Raw genomic sequence first — 15,286 nt, forward strand, 5'->3', positions numbered from 1 at the left:
ACCCAACGGCACATGGGGGCGCATACGACTTCCCTCAGGGGCGCGTACGACTTCCCCTAGGGGCGCATTGGCCACGGTTGTTCGTCTTGACAAGTCCGTTCCGCTTATGTGAGCAAATTTTATTTTTGTACGAAAAAAGGCAAAATTCGTATGTCCAAGTTCTAAACTATGGCTAATCCGATACCACATGTTAGACATGAAAGCGCATCCCAAGATTTCCATAACTAGAAACACGAACACATATAATTGAATAGAGAGATCAAAGCACCTAATTTGTACTATCATTATTTATGCAGAATAGCAACAATCCAAACTCAAGAACTTCTCCACAGTTGCCCTATTTATCATTGACTTAATGAGACGACTCCTCACCCTTTGTGCTTAGTAAATAATCTTTTGTGAGGATAATTGTGTGCGTTAAGGTTAGATGAGAGACTTGAGTAGGATTTATAGAGTTTCCAAGCAAGCCTTCTCATTATGAATCGGGCTTAACTTGGCCCATACTAGCCAGCCCCAAATTAGATTAATTAAAAAAACTCTATATCTCACCTTATTAGACCAATATTGTAAAACGGTAAATTACAATATCAATTAATATAGTCCACGTTAAGAAAGCTCTTACAAATATTAGTAATAAAGATATGCTTATACAGGAAATTTAGAGTAGTGTACGGTGCTTGAGATCTGATCTTGGTTCTTCCATTCATGTGAAATGAAACTTGGTTGAATAGAAGACAAGAAGGAAGTGAACAAAATGATCAATTGTGGGATATAGATATCCTCATTTTTGTCTTCACTTGTTACTTGTTAGTGTTGCCGACATGGAGAAAAAAAGTCCTATGAGACCTTATGGAGAAGAAACTTAAAAGAGAAATCAAGTGATAATTTGATATTGGATGTTCCATTGCATTTTACATTGCAAGAGAATTTGACAGCACACCCGTTGCTGTTCTACTTCGTCTTGCATAGTAAGCTCTGCTATTCTATCTGCAGTTGCCTTTACAAGGGTTTGCACTGGTGATGCCAGTGGCTTCCGTGCTGAAGTTGTGATTTAAATGGCTGCACATGCCACAGGTTTACTCAGAGAGCCGAAGATTTCAATGAAATTTGAACATCCATGGGACTCGAAATATTTACTACTTTTTTTGTCTATCTTCCTTTCGTTATCTTTGTCCGTAACCATGTCGATACGAAATAGAATAGTTTTGGTAATTTGCAAACGCAGGAGAGGAAATAGCGTAGTTGAAAAGTGAAGTCACTGCTTGGTATTATGCTAGGTGAGTGTTTGGTACAATTTACCATCAGTTTATCTGAGGCCAGGGTAACATCTCACTTTCTTTTTCTATACAAAAAGGAAGATCTTGTTCTACTTTCCACGTGAGTAACAAATCATTGGCGGCGTAATATTTACAATCTATAGGCCTTTTATGGATGAGCCGCAAGCTCTGGTGCTTGCGTTTTGCCAATGTCATGGCTATTGGAGTAATTGTGTCTCAGAATAGCCTCCATTTGCTTCATTTCAAAATTCTGCTGACAAAAGACCGTTCTTTCTTGATGCTTTGTTTCACCAAAGAAAATGGTAGGTGGACTTAAAAATGTTTTATCGAGAGGCAAGGGTTCGATCTTTTGTGTAGTTCAACTGAAATGTGGAGATCAGAACTCTTTCGATGCCGACCTTTGAATGGCAACAGTTCAGAATGCCAACGTCTTTCGTTGTTTTATGCCAGCTTAGTTCAGGGCCCAAATCGCTGGTAGATCGTATGGCGGGCTCCGCATATGTTGCTGCCCTTTCCTGTTCTTCATAGCTTGATGGAAGCAAATCGTGTTCTGCATTTGCATTTGCGCTCATCGCCTTCCTCTTACGTCCATATTTTTTGGCTGTTCTTTTTGTATTTTTACGGGGGAAACGTTTCGTGGATACGACAATGATTTCCGGAGGGGTGCAGTAGTCGCCACGCCTAAAATTTTCAAACATCGCTATAACAGACGACTCCAATACGATGGAAGACAAAAAGGAAAACGAGGTCACGAGCCAATCCAAACAGGCTCTCTCCAGATGCATGTGTCAACATCAAATTTCCTGAAGAAAGCGTCCAAACTGCTTACCATCTTTGATGTCATGGCCTACTTCTGGCATCCAAACTCCATTCACTGATGAAATCTGAAAAAAATATAAAGTTCATATCCTGTCTATAATGGATGCGATAATAGGTATCCAAAGCAAGGCCCGCTGGCTAGTAGTGGTGGCAAACAGGTAGAGAGATCGGACCGGATATTTCGATTACTCTAAATGAAATTTACGTTGTTTTCATTTTTTGGCCATCGAAGTTCTTCAAATGAACAGCGACTCAATCAATTTCAACCGAATTGATGCCACTGGAACTAATATCTGTCTACTTCCACATTGCAGGATTTATATTGGGCAGAGTAAGTCATCTGCGAAGGTCCTTGATTAGGAAGTAACGATGCTCTTTGAATAATTTGCAAAGATAATAGAAATTGATTATTTAAACGAAAATTTGATGTCGGTAACTCACTTCAATAGAAGTAAGTAACAAAAAATTGAAAAAGAAATCAAATAGACAAGAACTGGTAACTTGATTAGAGAAAAGCTCTAATTAAAAATAAAAACAAAATAAGCATTGGTAAATAACTCAAGCGAGAATTGATAACTCAAATTCTTTGATTATTTAACCAGAAAAACATCAGCAAGTTATCAAAACAATGGTTAATAAATTCATATAGGAGCAGATAAATTTAGAGTTTTGATAATAAAGTAAGACAAATAAAAGTACATAAAAAGATAAGAAAAATTAATTACTTGTGATTCGTCAGGAAGAGTCGGTAGATTCATAAAAATGTCAAGAAATTAGCACGTGGGAAGAACTACTTTCCATCGTTGAATGAAATGATGGGAACCTTCCGGGCATCAGCTAGTGATGCTGTTTTTACTGTGCTCCCCGTGTCTCTTTCAGGTCATTTTCTCGTCACTTTCGCGTTGCCTTCCGTGGCTTGCGCGCCATACGCTCTCTCTAAATTACTAAATTACTACTGGGGCTGGGGGAGTCTTCTTTATGTAAACAGGAACTCGAGAATACAAAACGACCCCCACGCCGTGCACTTCCATATAGATTCTACGGTCGACCACTCATCTCGTCGCGTGCATACTTGACTTGGACTTTCTAGGAATCCAAACCTGACCATCGGACCACGATGATAGCCGACCCCAGTTACGAATTTGTCCTGTCCTTAGTCAAGCCGCCGGAAACCAAACCAAAAAAAAAAAGAAAAAAAAAAAATCGTTGGGCCCCACAAGCCTAGTGGCAGTTTTGTCGAATTTATAAAGGGCATCTCCGCTCTCCGATTTTTTAAACTAAAAACTAAAGTATATTCAACGGTGTTTAACTCCACCTCCGATGGCGGCGTACCCCGTCAAGGGTGGTAGTTTGACCAGACGACGAAGGGAGTGGCTGCTCCTTTCTTCCGGTCCGCCTTTTGAAGCTCCGTTCATGGCGTCTCCATCTTCTCCCTCCTTGAACCACCTCCACCTCCACCTTTGATGCTCCCCATCTCTTCTCTCCGACAGAAGAGTAAAGCAAGAATCGCACCCAAGAAGTCAAAGATGAATCTTGAATCGGCGTCGCCCGCTGCCATCTCCCTGTTCTTCGCAGTTCTTTCTCTCACTGCTCTCTCCCCAGCTTCCGCCGCCGCCCCCGCCGCCGCCACCAACGGATCGACATGCCCTCTGGATCTCAGCTACGTGCGCACAATCCCTTGGAACAGTTCGAATTGCCAACACCCCAGCTTCGAACCCAACGCTTCCCTCAGCGACAATTCTAAGAACCCCTGTTGCCAGAACCTCCTGTCCCTCTTCGGCGTTGGTTTGGCTCAGAGCCTCCGACAGACTTCTCTGTTCCAACTCCCAGACCTCAACTCCTCCATTTCTTGCCTCCAAGACTTTCAATCCGCCCTCACTTCTCTCTCTCTCGCCACCGATCTTGTTTCCCACTGCCTCGACCCTTCGCAGTTCCTCATCACGCCCTACTCTTGTGCCCACATTCACACTACGCAGGACTGGGTCAGGGAACTTGGCAACTCAACGATTCTTGATTCGGCCTGCAAGCCCGACCTCAATGTTTTGACCTACTGTGACCAGTGCGTGTCTGCTGGTTTGAGCGTCCAAGCCGAGCTGCAATCCATCAGTGGTAACAATCCCAATACTACGGATTGCTTTTATTTCACTATTCTGTATGCTGCTGGTATTGTCAATGCTTACGGGCCCAAGAGTAATGGCGCGCTGACGTGCATTATGGCATTGTCAATCAATAAGCAAGGGAGTTCGGCTGGTAAACGGCACACTAATCTCGTTTTGGCTTGACTGGTGCTGGTGTTGCGGTCATAGTCATGTCTTGTTTGCTGGGTTTGTACTTTTGGTATGATAGGATGAGTAAGAGGAGGAGGAGAATTCAGGGGTCTAATGCAGATTTTAGTCTTGACCAGGAGGAATCAGGGTCTAGGGCAAGGCCAAGGCCTAATACGGGGTCTATTTGGTTCAAAATTCGTGATCTTGAGAAAGCAACCAGCAACTTCTCACAGAAGAATTTCATCGGGCGGGGTGGTTTTGGATTGGTTTTCAAGGGAGTTCTATCTGATGGGACGGAGGTTGCTGTCAAGAGAATTATCGAATCAGATTTCCAGGGGGATGCTGAGTTTTGCAACGAGGTCGAGATTATTAGCAATTTGAAGCATAGGAATTTGGTGCCACTTAGGGGATGCTGTGTGGTAGACGGAGATGATAATGATGATTATGATGAAATGAGTGGCCAGAGATATCTTGTCTATGATTACATGCCAAATGGTAATCTCAATGATCATCTTTTCCCATTGCCCGATAATCAAAGTGGGAAGAAGACATTGACCTGGCCTCAAAGGAAAACATTATTTTGGACGTGGCAAAGGGGCTCGCTTATCTGCACTATGGGGTGAAACCTGCAATATATCATAGAGACATTAAAGCGACAAACATTTTGCTGGATGCAGACATGAGGGCAAGAGTCGCAGATTTTGGGTTAGCAAAGCAAAGCAGAGAAGGACAATCCCATCTTACTACCAGGGTGGCTGGAACTCATGGCTATTTGGCTCCCGAGTATGCACTTTATGGACAGCTGACTGAAAAGAGTGATGTCTATAGTTTCGGAGTGGTTGTTTTGGAAACAATGTGTGGTAGAAAGGCTCTTGATTTGTCTTCTTCAGGGTCGCCACGGGCATTTTTGATAACAGATTGGGTCTGGTCTCTGATAAAAGCTGGGAAGATAGAAGAAGCATTTGATCCTTCGTTGTTGAAAGCTGGAGAGTCTACAAATTCGAACCCAAAGGGCATAATGGAGAGATTTGTGCTGGTTGGAATACTGTGTGCTCATGTTATGGTGGCTCTAAGGCCAACCATCTTGGATGCACTGAAAATGTTGGAAGGAGATATTGAAGTTCCTTCCATCCCAGACAGGCCAACTCCCCTGGGACACCCATCATTTTGCGGAGATGGCAACACTTTCAGCATATCACCTGCCTTAAGTGGGCCCAAATTGAACCCTGGAGACATGCTCAGGTAATGGAAGTTGGGAAAAGTTGAATGATTGACCCCATATGTTTTAGAATGCTTGAAAGTTGCATAGATAAGTAATTCTTCATTGGGCATCCTTATAAGGAAGTATGAGTTGGTTTTTGTAAAGTACAGGGTGAAAAAAGGTCCCTGTTCTGTATATATTCTTGTAAGAGTTGTGTACCATTTACCACAGAATATCTGGTTATCAAGAGGTTATTCAAGTGACCTCTGATTAGGATATAGTTCTAATTACGAGAGACATATGGCTTTCAGCATCTCTATTGGATCAGACTTGATAGCTGTACTCCTGTTCTGTCCTCTCAGAAAGTTGGACAATTAGCAAGGCAAATTCACTTTATAAGACAGGAAGATGCTGAATTTGATATCCGAATATAGCACTATTCTCGTGTCTTTTCTTCCTTTAGGTGGTGAATATTAGTAATAAAGATATGCTTATACAGGAAATTTAGAGTAGTATACAGTACTTGAGATCTGATCTTGGGTCTTCCATTCATGTGAAATGAAGTTTAGTTGAATAGAAGACAAGATGGAAGTGAACAAAATGATCAATTGTGGGATGCAGATATCCTCGTTTTTGTCTTCACTTGTTGGTGTTGCCGACCTGGAGAAAAAGTCCTCTGAGACCTTATGGAGAAGAAAATTAAAAGAGAAATCGAGTGATAATTTGATATCGAATGTTCCATTGCATTTTACATTGCAAGAGAATTTGACAGCATTACCTGTTGCTGTTCTACTTGGTCTTGCATAGAAAGCTGCTATTCTATCTGCAGTTACCTTTACAAGGGTTTGCACTGGTGATGCCAGTAGCTTCTCTGCTGTAGCTTCTCTGCTGAAGTTGTGATTTAAATGGCTGCACATGCTGCAGGTTTACTCAGAGAGCTGAGGACTTCAATGGAATTTGAATATCCAGGGGACTCGAAATATTTACTACTTTTTTCTTTTTTATCTTCCTTTTGTTATCTTTGTTCATAACCATGTTGATATGAAATGGAAGAGTTTTGGTAATTTGCAAACGCAGGAGAGGAAATAGCGTAGTTGAAAAGTGAAGTCACTGCCTGGTAGTGTGTTAGGTGTATATTTGTTACAATTTACCATCGGTATATGCGAGGCCAGGGTAACATCTCATATTTTGTCTATACAAAAAGGAAGATCTTGTTCTATCTTCCAAATAAGTGACAAATCATTGGTGGTGTAAAATTTACAATCTATAGGCCTTTTTATTGATGAGCCGCAAGCTCCAAGAACCCCCAACAGTGCTTGCGTTTTGCCAATGCCCATGGCGATTCGAGTAATCATGTCTCAGAATAGCCTCCATTTTCTTCATTTCAAAGTTCTGCTGACGAAAGACCGTTCTGTTTTTTTCACCAAAGAAAATGGTAGGTGGACTTAAAAATGTTTTATGGAGAGGCAAGGCCTCGATCTTTGGTGTAGTTCAACTGAAATGCAGAGATCAGAACTCTTTCAATGCCGATCTTTGAATGGCAACAGTTCAGAATGCCGACATCTTTCGTTGTTTTATGCCAGCTTAGTCCGGGGTCCAAGGGTCCAAATTGGCGGGCTCCGTATATGTTGTCTGCTCTTTCCTGTTCTTCATAGCTTGATGGAAGCAAATCGCTTTCTGCATTTGCATTTCCGCCCATCGCCTTCCTCCTACGTCCAAATTTTTTGGCTCTGTGTATTTTTACGGGGGGAACGTTTCGCGGATACAACAATGATTTCCGCATGGGTGCAGTAGTATCCACGCCTAAAATTTTCAAAGATCGCTATGACAGATGAATCCAATAAGATGGAAGACAAGAAGGAAAAGCGAGGTCATGAGCCAATCCAAACAGGCTCTCTCCAGATGCATGTGTCAATGTCAAATTTCCTGAAGAAAGCGTCCAAACGGCCCACCATCGTTGATGTCTTGGCCTACTTCTGGCATCCAAACTCCATTCACTCATGAAATCTCAAAAACATAAAAAGTTCATATCCTGTCTATAATGGAGGCGATAATAGGTATTAAACTGAGGCACGCTGACTAGGAGTGGTGGCAAAGCGGTAGAGAGATTGGACCGGATATTTCGATTACTCTAGATGAAATTTACGTCGTTTTCTGTTTCCTGCAATTGAAGTTCTTCAAACGAACGGCGACACAATCAATTTCAACTAGATCGATGCCACTGGAACTAATGTCTGTCTACTCCCACACTGTTGGATTTATAGTGGGGAGAGTAAGTGAGTCATCTGCAAGGGACCTTAATTAGGAAGTAACATTGCACTTTGAATAATTCGTGAAAACAAATTAAATGTGTGCGGTCAAGTTTTTAAATACGAGGAACATAATTATTTTGTACATGAGCAACTGTGAAGCTGACTGGCCTTCGCTTTGCATTATTTGACGGAAGAAATGCCTTTGTAGATAACCCCCAAGTAAAACATGGTAAGAGACCATGTACTCATCATCCCTCATGGATTGAGTGAATATGACTAAATCAGTGAATCACTTCGTTTTCTCATGAAAATGTTGAAAATATATTCAAATTTCAAAAGGATTTTGTTAACAGTATCTCTAAGACATTTGTTGAGTACATTTAATAAGGAAATATTTTGATTTTCAATACCGATTACAGATAACACGAATGAGGCAATGCATTGAAATTAAAATCCTCGTGTTTAACAAGTTCCCCCAGTTGTTAACAAAAATTCATTTTCAAATTCATGCATTAATTAAGTTCTTTGAATCGAGTCTCTTCTACCTATGATGATCTAATCTCTAGTCATCACCTCAACTACAAAACATTCTTAGGACCTTCCGATTCAATTATTGACCTAAATTAAAGTGATTATTAACTTTTATTAGATTAAATTACTAATTGGTTTTATAAAAACAACTCTCGTTTGAGGTACTTACTAACTTTTAATTTTTTTAAAAAAATTATCCATTTTTCTATTAAATTATCTGTTTATATTTAACTTGGTTAGTAATTTCTTACATTTACTAATTTTTTGTTAGAGATTATCGACATAAATCGGTTACCCATTACCTATATTTGTTAACTTTGTTCAGATATTTTCAACCTATATTAGCATGGCTCATTTTTTTGGACATTGCTATTCTAAATTCATTGACAACTTATTTACTGAACATAGCTGAATCATAATAATTCAACCCATTAAATATGGATTAAGAAATTGATATATGATTCATTTTGACAAGTCTATATATATTGACCATCGTTTCTTCTTCAAGCGGGAAATAACCTCATGATAATGGAATCAATAGGTTTTCATCATATCATAAGTAGCAACTACTAACCTTTCAACGGAGCAATTTCCATAGTTTACTTTTTTTTCCAAATTTTGCATAATTCAAACGTCGATAGTTTCTCATATAAAAAGAGTAGACAGTCAATGTCTCAATCAATTGAACTAATGTATTTTTTCATCATTGTTAGTTACTACTTATAAATTGTCACGCCCCCTTTACTCAAAGGTCACGTTGCAGGTTATTATGCGACATCCTAGATTTTGTCTCCATCTCGAATTCATTTGTCTCTCATTTATGCGCATGCGGGAAACGTGAACATATAATTCCCGACACAAATATCATGGGAACTTGAAATATCAACATCACTAACACACTTTATACATTACATAAGTAGTGACGATTACAAGCATATTCCCCGGCCTCACACATTTTACAAACTTCAAAGCTCTATTTCACATACACCAAAAGAGAGGAGAATTACTAAAAAGTCTTAAACCTATAATTCAGTCATAAACTTTTTTTGACTAATTTAGTCATAAACCTTTTACAATTGTGCCAGTTCAGTCCATCCAGCCAAAATTGGTCAGCCGGTGCTAACGTGGACACCGGCTAGTGACATAGATCCGGCGAAAGTTGATGTGGCAATTTTTTAATATATTTTAAAAAAATAGATATTTTTAATTTTTTAATTCTTTTTTTCCTTTTTATTCCACCTTCTCCTTCCTCTAGCCGGCGAGAGGTGAGGGCTAGCGAGGTCGGCGGTTAGCCTTGCTGGCCAATGGTGAGGCTTGTCCTCGCTGGCCACTAGCAAAAGCGAGCCTCAAGGCAAGCCTTGCCTAGTGACGATAAGGGCACATTGTTACCGGATCGGTGAGGTCGAGCCTCGTGGGTCACGAGCAAGGTGCCTTGCTTAGCCAAGGCAAGGGTCGACCTTGTTGGTGGCTAGCGAGGTCTCTATTGCCGAGATCTAGCGAGGCTTAGCCTTGCGCAAGCAGTGCCGAGGTCAAGCCTCGCCATCCTTGGGCGAGGAGAGCCTCACTAGCCGCCAGCCACCGGCGAGTCGACCCTCACCTTGGCTGGGTGAGGCCTCGCCAGACCTAGCGAGGCTTGGCCTCATCTAGCCAAGACGACAGTCAACCTCATCAATGGCCGGCGAAGCCGCTGTCACCAGATCTAGCAAGGCTCAGCCTCGCCCAGCCATGGCGAGGTCAAGCCTTGCCGTCCCTCGGCAAGGAGCCTCACCAACCACTAGCGAGGTCGACACTCACCGAGATCTAGCGGGGCCTTACCCAGGCGACAATGAGACCCGGCCTCACCAACCGAGAGGAAGGAGAAGTGGATGGAGAAAAAATTAAAAATTCAAAAAAATATTTAAAAATTCAAAAAAAAATGCCACATCATCATTCGCTGGATAGCCATTACCAGAGCATTCACATCAACGCTAGCCAGCCAATTTTGACAGATGGACTAAATTGGCATAATTACAAAAGTTTAAGATTAAATTGGCTAAAAAGAAAAAAAGTTTATGACTGAATTGGCACAATTGTAATAGATTTATGACTTTTTTGTAATTCTCTCCCAAAAGAGAGCTTGGGGTATCCCTATCTCCATTATGGCGTTACTAGCCAAAATCGGGAACCCTTGCTCTACTTCTTAGGCCGATACACATAAGTTTAGCCCGTCTTCGGCCGGATCATCATTATCATCAAGATTCGGGTTCGGGTTGTCAAACCCTTGAAGAGGCCCTATCCACATGTCCTCATATCACCTAAACCAAGTTTCAAAATGCATTGGAACAAGTTCGTCTAATCCCTTTGCTGTCCACACGATGGACAACATTTTACAATAAGTAATGTTGATCTCTACATCTACGATGTCCAATGTGGTGATATAAGTCTTTACGGGACAACCAAAATGCACAACGGCCATAATTCTAAGTACCTATAAAAGAAATAGGAGTAAATACTTGGAATACTCAATAAGCATAGCCTCTAACCTTCGACTATAACATCACTTCATCATCAAAACTAGTCAAAACATCTCATGCGAACCGTATCAAAGATAAATCAATTGCAAGGATGTAACCATGCTTCTTACACATGTAAATGGCAACTCTTGCAACCATTCATGAACGTGATGCATGCCATGAGCTTATGCACTTCCAACATTTATTCCTTACTCATGATGCCATGCTTATTAAGCTTTCTCTTATACTCGGGACTCGAACCCAAGTCTTCTCTATGACATCTTGATTTTCAATCCTGCTTTCGACTAAATGAAATGGGTTTTTCATCGACGTGCTTATGGCTTTTTTCTCTGAGTTAGCCACTCACGAGATAACTAATATATAAGGTGAAGTCGTTAAAGAATCTAAACGTGATAGATTTGAGAATTCGACTAGAAATCGACTGCTCAACCGTGCTAATCCGCAAGGGTCAATACGGCATCGTCAAAATCAATCAAAGATCGAGATAGGTCGATTCGACAAAGCATGTAATTAAAGTGTGAGTGATTCCACTTGATTGCAAAATTATTGTCGAACGACACTAAACCGATTCTTCTGTCATTTTTGTACCATGTGTCCGTATTTAAAATCTTGAGATTTTCACAACAACTGAGAGTCGCTAATGTGTCAAAGATGCACAATGTACATCAAAAAAATCAACCATGGGTCAAATGGGCTAAAAATTCTTAAAAGCTACCCGGTAGATTAGGTCACGCTAAAATCGCGTTCGATTGAAATCAACCACGAAATTGAACCCGGTTTCGAATCGAAAGTTCTCGCATGTCACGATTTATTTTAGGAACGTCAACTCATCATTCGAAGAATTTTCGGCAAGCCTAGAATTTTGGCTTAAAAATCAAAATTAGATGATTTAAAACTAGGAAATTCCAAGGGCTATTTTTGTAAGCATTTTTGGCATTCAAGTTGGAGTAATTGGCTAGGGAAATTGTGGGATTATGTGTGGACTTCCTCCTTGGCATTTTGGCCATTGATTTGAGGCCAATTGGAGTGAAATAGACGTGAAATTTAAGAGGAATGCCACAAAATTCGTAGGTCTTGGTAGGGTGCAACATTTCAGCTCTATACTTGGCTTCTTGGAGAAGATTGGTGAGGGAAAGAGAGCTGTGGATGAGGCTAAAGGTGGTGGGGACAGCCACTTGAGTTCTTGAGATATTTGTGAAGACTTTTGAGGCACTTGGTCCCCTATGCTCCTCTCCTTCTTCTTTCTTGCCTCACCTTTCTCCATTGTTGCTGTTTTTGAAGAAGAAATCCAACCAGCAAACCAGCCAAGACCAACAGCAGCCTAGAGCAAACCAGCTCGGTCGCAAGCCACCACCGGTCGCACGCCCCGAGCGCCCGTCCGCACGTTTCCCTCCGTCCGGCTCACCTCCTCCACATCTCAGCCACTCCGCCCCTCGCGTCGTTGCAACTCCGTCAACCAGGCCACCTGTCCTCCATCTCCAACTCCCTCCACTGGACTAGCCAGCCTAAGCTCGGCCCATTCCAACCACCATAGCCCCGGTACCAACCCAAAAAAAAAAAAAAAAAAGCAAATCTTAGCTTTGAGCCGAGAGCTGTGGACTGCCTTTTTTTCGGGCCCTTCCGAGCCTCCCTTGGTGTCGCCATAGGCCCGAATCTCACTTGCCTCCACGTTACCATCACCGCGAACTCATCAGCTCGCAAATCCGATGAGTTAACTTCCTAATCCTTGGTTAGGTTGTTAATTGCACTTAGGAGGTTAGTTTAGTATTAAATAGCTTAGTTAGATTAGTACTAAGTGAGATTAGCCTTAAGATGGATTAGTGCTAATATAGAATGATTAGATTAGCTTTAATATGGATTAGTGTTAATCTAATTGGTGAGATTAGCACTAATGAGGTCGAATTAGTCCAATTCGGTGAGCTTTCTTCGAATCTGGTTTTGGACCCTTGTTGTTTGTCATTTTCGTGAATTGAAATGTGTTAATATTTTAAGGTTAATTCATTCTTGAAAAATGTTTTAGATATCTTCATTAACATATATTTTACTCAAGATTTTTAGGAATTTAAAAAAATGAAATATCGTTTGTCATTTGCAAACAGAATTTCTGTTTGTCTGAAACCGGTGACCTTTTGGGATTCAAAGGATTTTTATCAATCCTTAAGGTTCTAATTTCAAAATTGTTTCTTCACAAAAAAAAAAAAAATTCACATCTTTTAGTTTAACATACTCAAATTTCAGATCAAACGGATAAGTTTTGGATCTCGAACCAAACTGATTTTGGAAAAAATACTTTCGAAACGAACACAATTTATGTACTAGATTGAGCAATCTACTAGACTTAATCTAGAAAGATTTGGGTTAAGATGTCTTCATGAAAAATGTTCATTTATGTCATTTACAATATATACAAATTTGGGAATTTCCAAACTTATTTAATTAGATTTCTAGATTTAAATTTGGAGACGCGCAAGTGAACCGTTTCTGCTTATTAGGACCGGTAATGGTTTTGGTGATTGTGCTTCATAATATGCTTAATGAACCATGCCTATTTGATAATGCGATTGCTTTATGATATGCTTAGAAGTTATGCATGATGATGCGTGAATGGTTGTGCCATTGTCATGTTTTATTGTTATTACATGATAATGAAACTTCGTATGAGCCACCTCTAGAACCTTGTACCGTTGTTTATCGTAATCAATGGCTAAGTGTTACATGGTAAACTAAGTCACATGGGAGCCACATATAGTACTTTGCACTACTATCTTGCATAGTCGAGAACTAAGTACTACACAACAACGTGACTCCCGTGGGAGCCACCTTTAGTACCTTAAGCTATTGCTTATTATGGTCAAGAACTAAGTGTTACATGACAACGTGACTTCATGAGAGCCACCTCTAGTACTTTGTACCATAGTTGATTGTGGTCGGGAACTAAATACCACACGATATCGGAACTTCTTGGGGGGGGCATTGAGTCTATTATTGAGTTTCAGTATTGAGTTGAAATGTTGAGTTTGAATTTAGAGTGTGAATATTGAGAGTGAATTCCAGTGTGGATTGAACTACCGATATGAGTTACCCGCGCCGATTGTGGGACGAAATTGTATGGCACGGGATAAGATGTGTTATAACGATTTGGCCTTATAATCGAGACTCTTGTGAATTGTTTGATGAGTGACATGAAGTGTTCCAACTATTGTTTACACATGTTGCGTTTATAAGTGTATATGAGATGAACTAATGTGCAAGAAGATGTTGAGGAGAGGTAAGTTCTGAGTGGTGCATGTTTAGGACGCCTTCAAGTAAATTCTCGTTCTAATCGGGGTTTAGAGTGTTAACTCACTAAAATTTATTATCATCCCGTCGCGGTTTACAATTTTAGGTCCTTAGTCTGGAGATACCGAGAGGGGGTGGCGTGGAGGGAGTCAAAGGGATCCGGAGTAGAGGTTGTCCGGTAGTTCTTTTAGCGCAAACCTTAGTATGCAGACTTGTAGAATTGACTTGGATCGTATATAAAGTGTGTTTTATGAAATTGGATTGTCCTGTTTTCTATCACATGTTTGTTGTTGTCAAGGTGTTTGTTTAATTCGCTTTTGCATGTGCATAAAACGAATAGGTCGGCGACACGTCTTGGGAATGTCACAAATTTTAGTCGACCGCCGAGGGATGTGCGTGTGCTGAAGGTTCGGGCGTGACATTCTCGGAGCCATCTTGGGATTCGAACTTAACTTAATTCGGGCTTTTATCCGAGTTTTTGGCTTTTTGTCGGCTTCTGGGACTCAAATCCAGTTAATATGCTTGAGACTCGAACCCGTCTTGCCAGGATTTTGGGGACTCGAACCCTGTTTTTATCTTTTCTCATCTGCTCGAGCATTAATCCCCCATTTGAGGCGTACTCAGCCTCATGCACGTGCCATGAATTATGCATTTTGTGCTCAAACATAATGCACATGCCATGAAATCATAGATTTCCTCATCAACAACTTCATAAACAAGCCTAAGCCCAAGGCCCCACTCGAGTAATAAGCATAAGAAACCTTGCACCAATCCAGTAGAACTTGATACGCCTCAATATCGAATCACATCTTATGGTTATGGGCAAACCTTGACTTGTACCATACAAAAATAATGGATCATAACTTCGTTCCAATCACGCAAGAAAACTCAAGTACATGAACAAAGTCAAAGAATACATTAACACATACAAACATCAATCAACCTACCCTCGGCTTGTACGAGAGAGAATTTCCTAGGGTCGAAGACATCACGAATGTTACTAGAGAAAGGAAGAAACTACACTTACTTGGACAAACCTCGAACTAAGGCACGAACTATAAAGGGAGGGCAGCTTGCTTGAAGGCCAAAGAAGAGAGAAAGGCGTGAGGAGGAGGGGGCGTTCAAGAGGATAAGGAAGGAGAAAGTG

At 40.9% G+C, this 15,286-nt stretch overlaps 1 protein-coding gene across 1 annotated transcript; it reads left to right on the forward strand.

Moving 5' to 3' along the window:
• The first annotated feature begins 3,388 nt into the window (after nt 1-3,388).
• On the forward strand, nt 3,389-6,803 carry LOC120288590 (probable receptor-like protein kinase At1g11050). Its single transcript, XM_039302664.1, is given in 4 exon segments — nt 3,389-4,364; nt 4,367-4,924; nt 4,927-5,605; nt 6,489-6,803. Coding segments are annotated over 4 exon segments (2,079 nt in total). The 5' UTR covers nt 3,389-3,559; the 3' UTR covers nt 6,526-6,803.
• The last annotated feature ends 8,483 nt before the right edge of the window (nt 6,804-15,286 follow it).

The sequence above is a fragment of the Eucalyptus grandis genome, chromosome 9 (assembly GCF_016545825.1).
Source record: "Eucalyptus grandis isolate ANBG69807.140 chromosome 9, ASM1654582v1, whole genome shotgun sequence".
NCBI classification, from domain to species: Eukaryota; Viridiplantae; Streptophyta; class Magnoliopsida; order Myrtales; family Myrtaceae; genus Eucalyptus; species Eucalyptus grandis.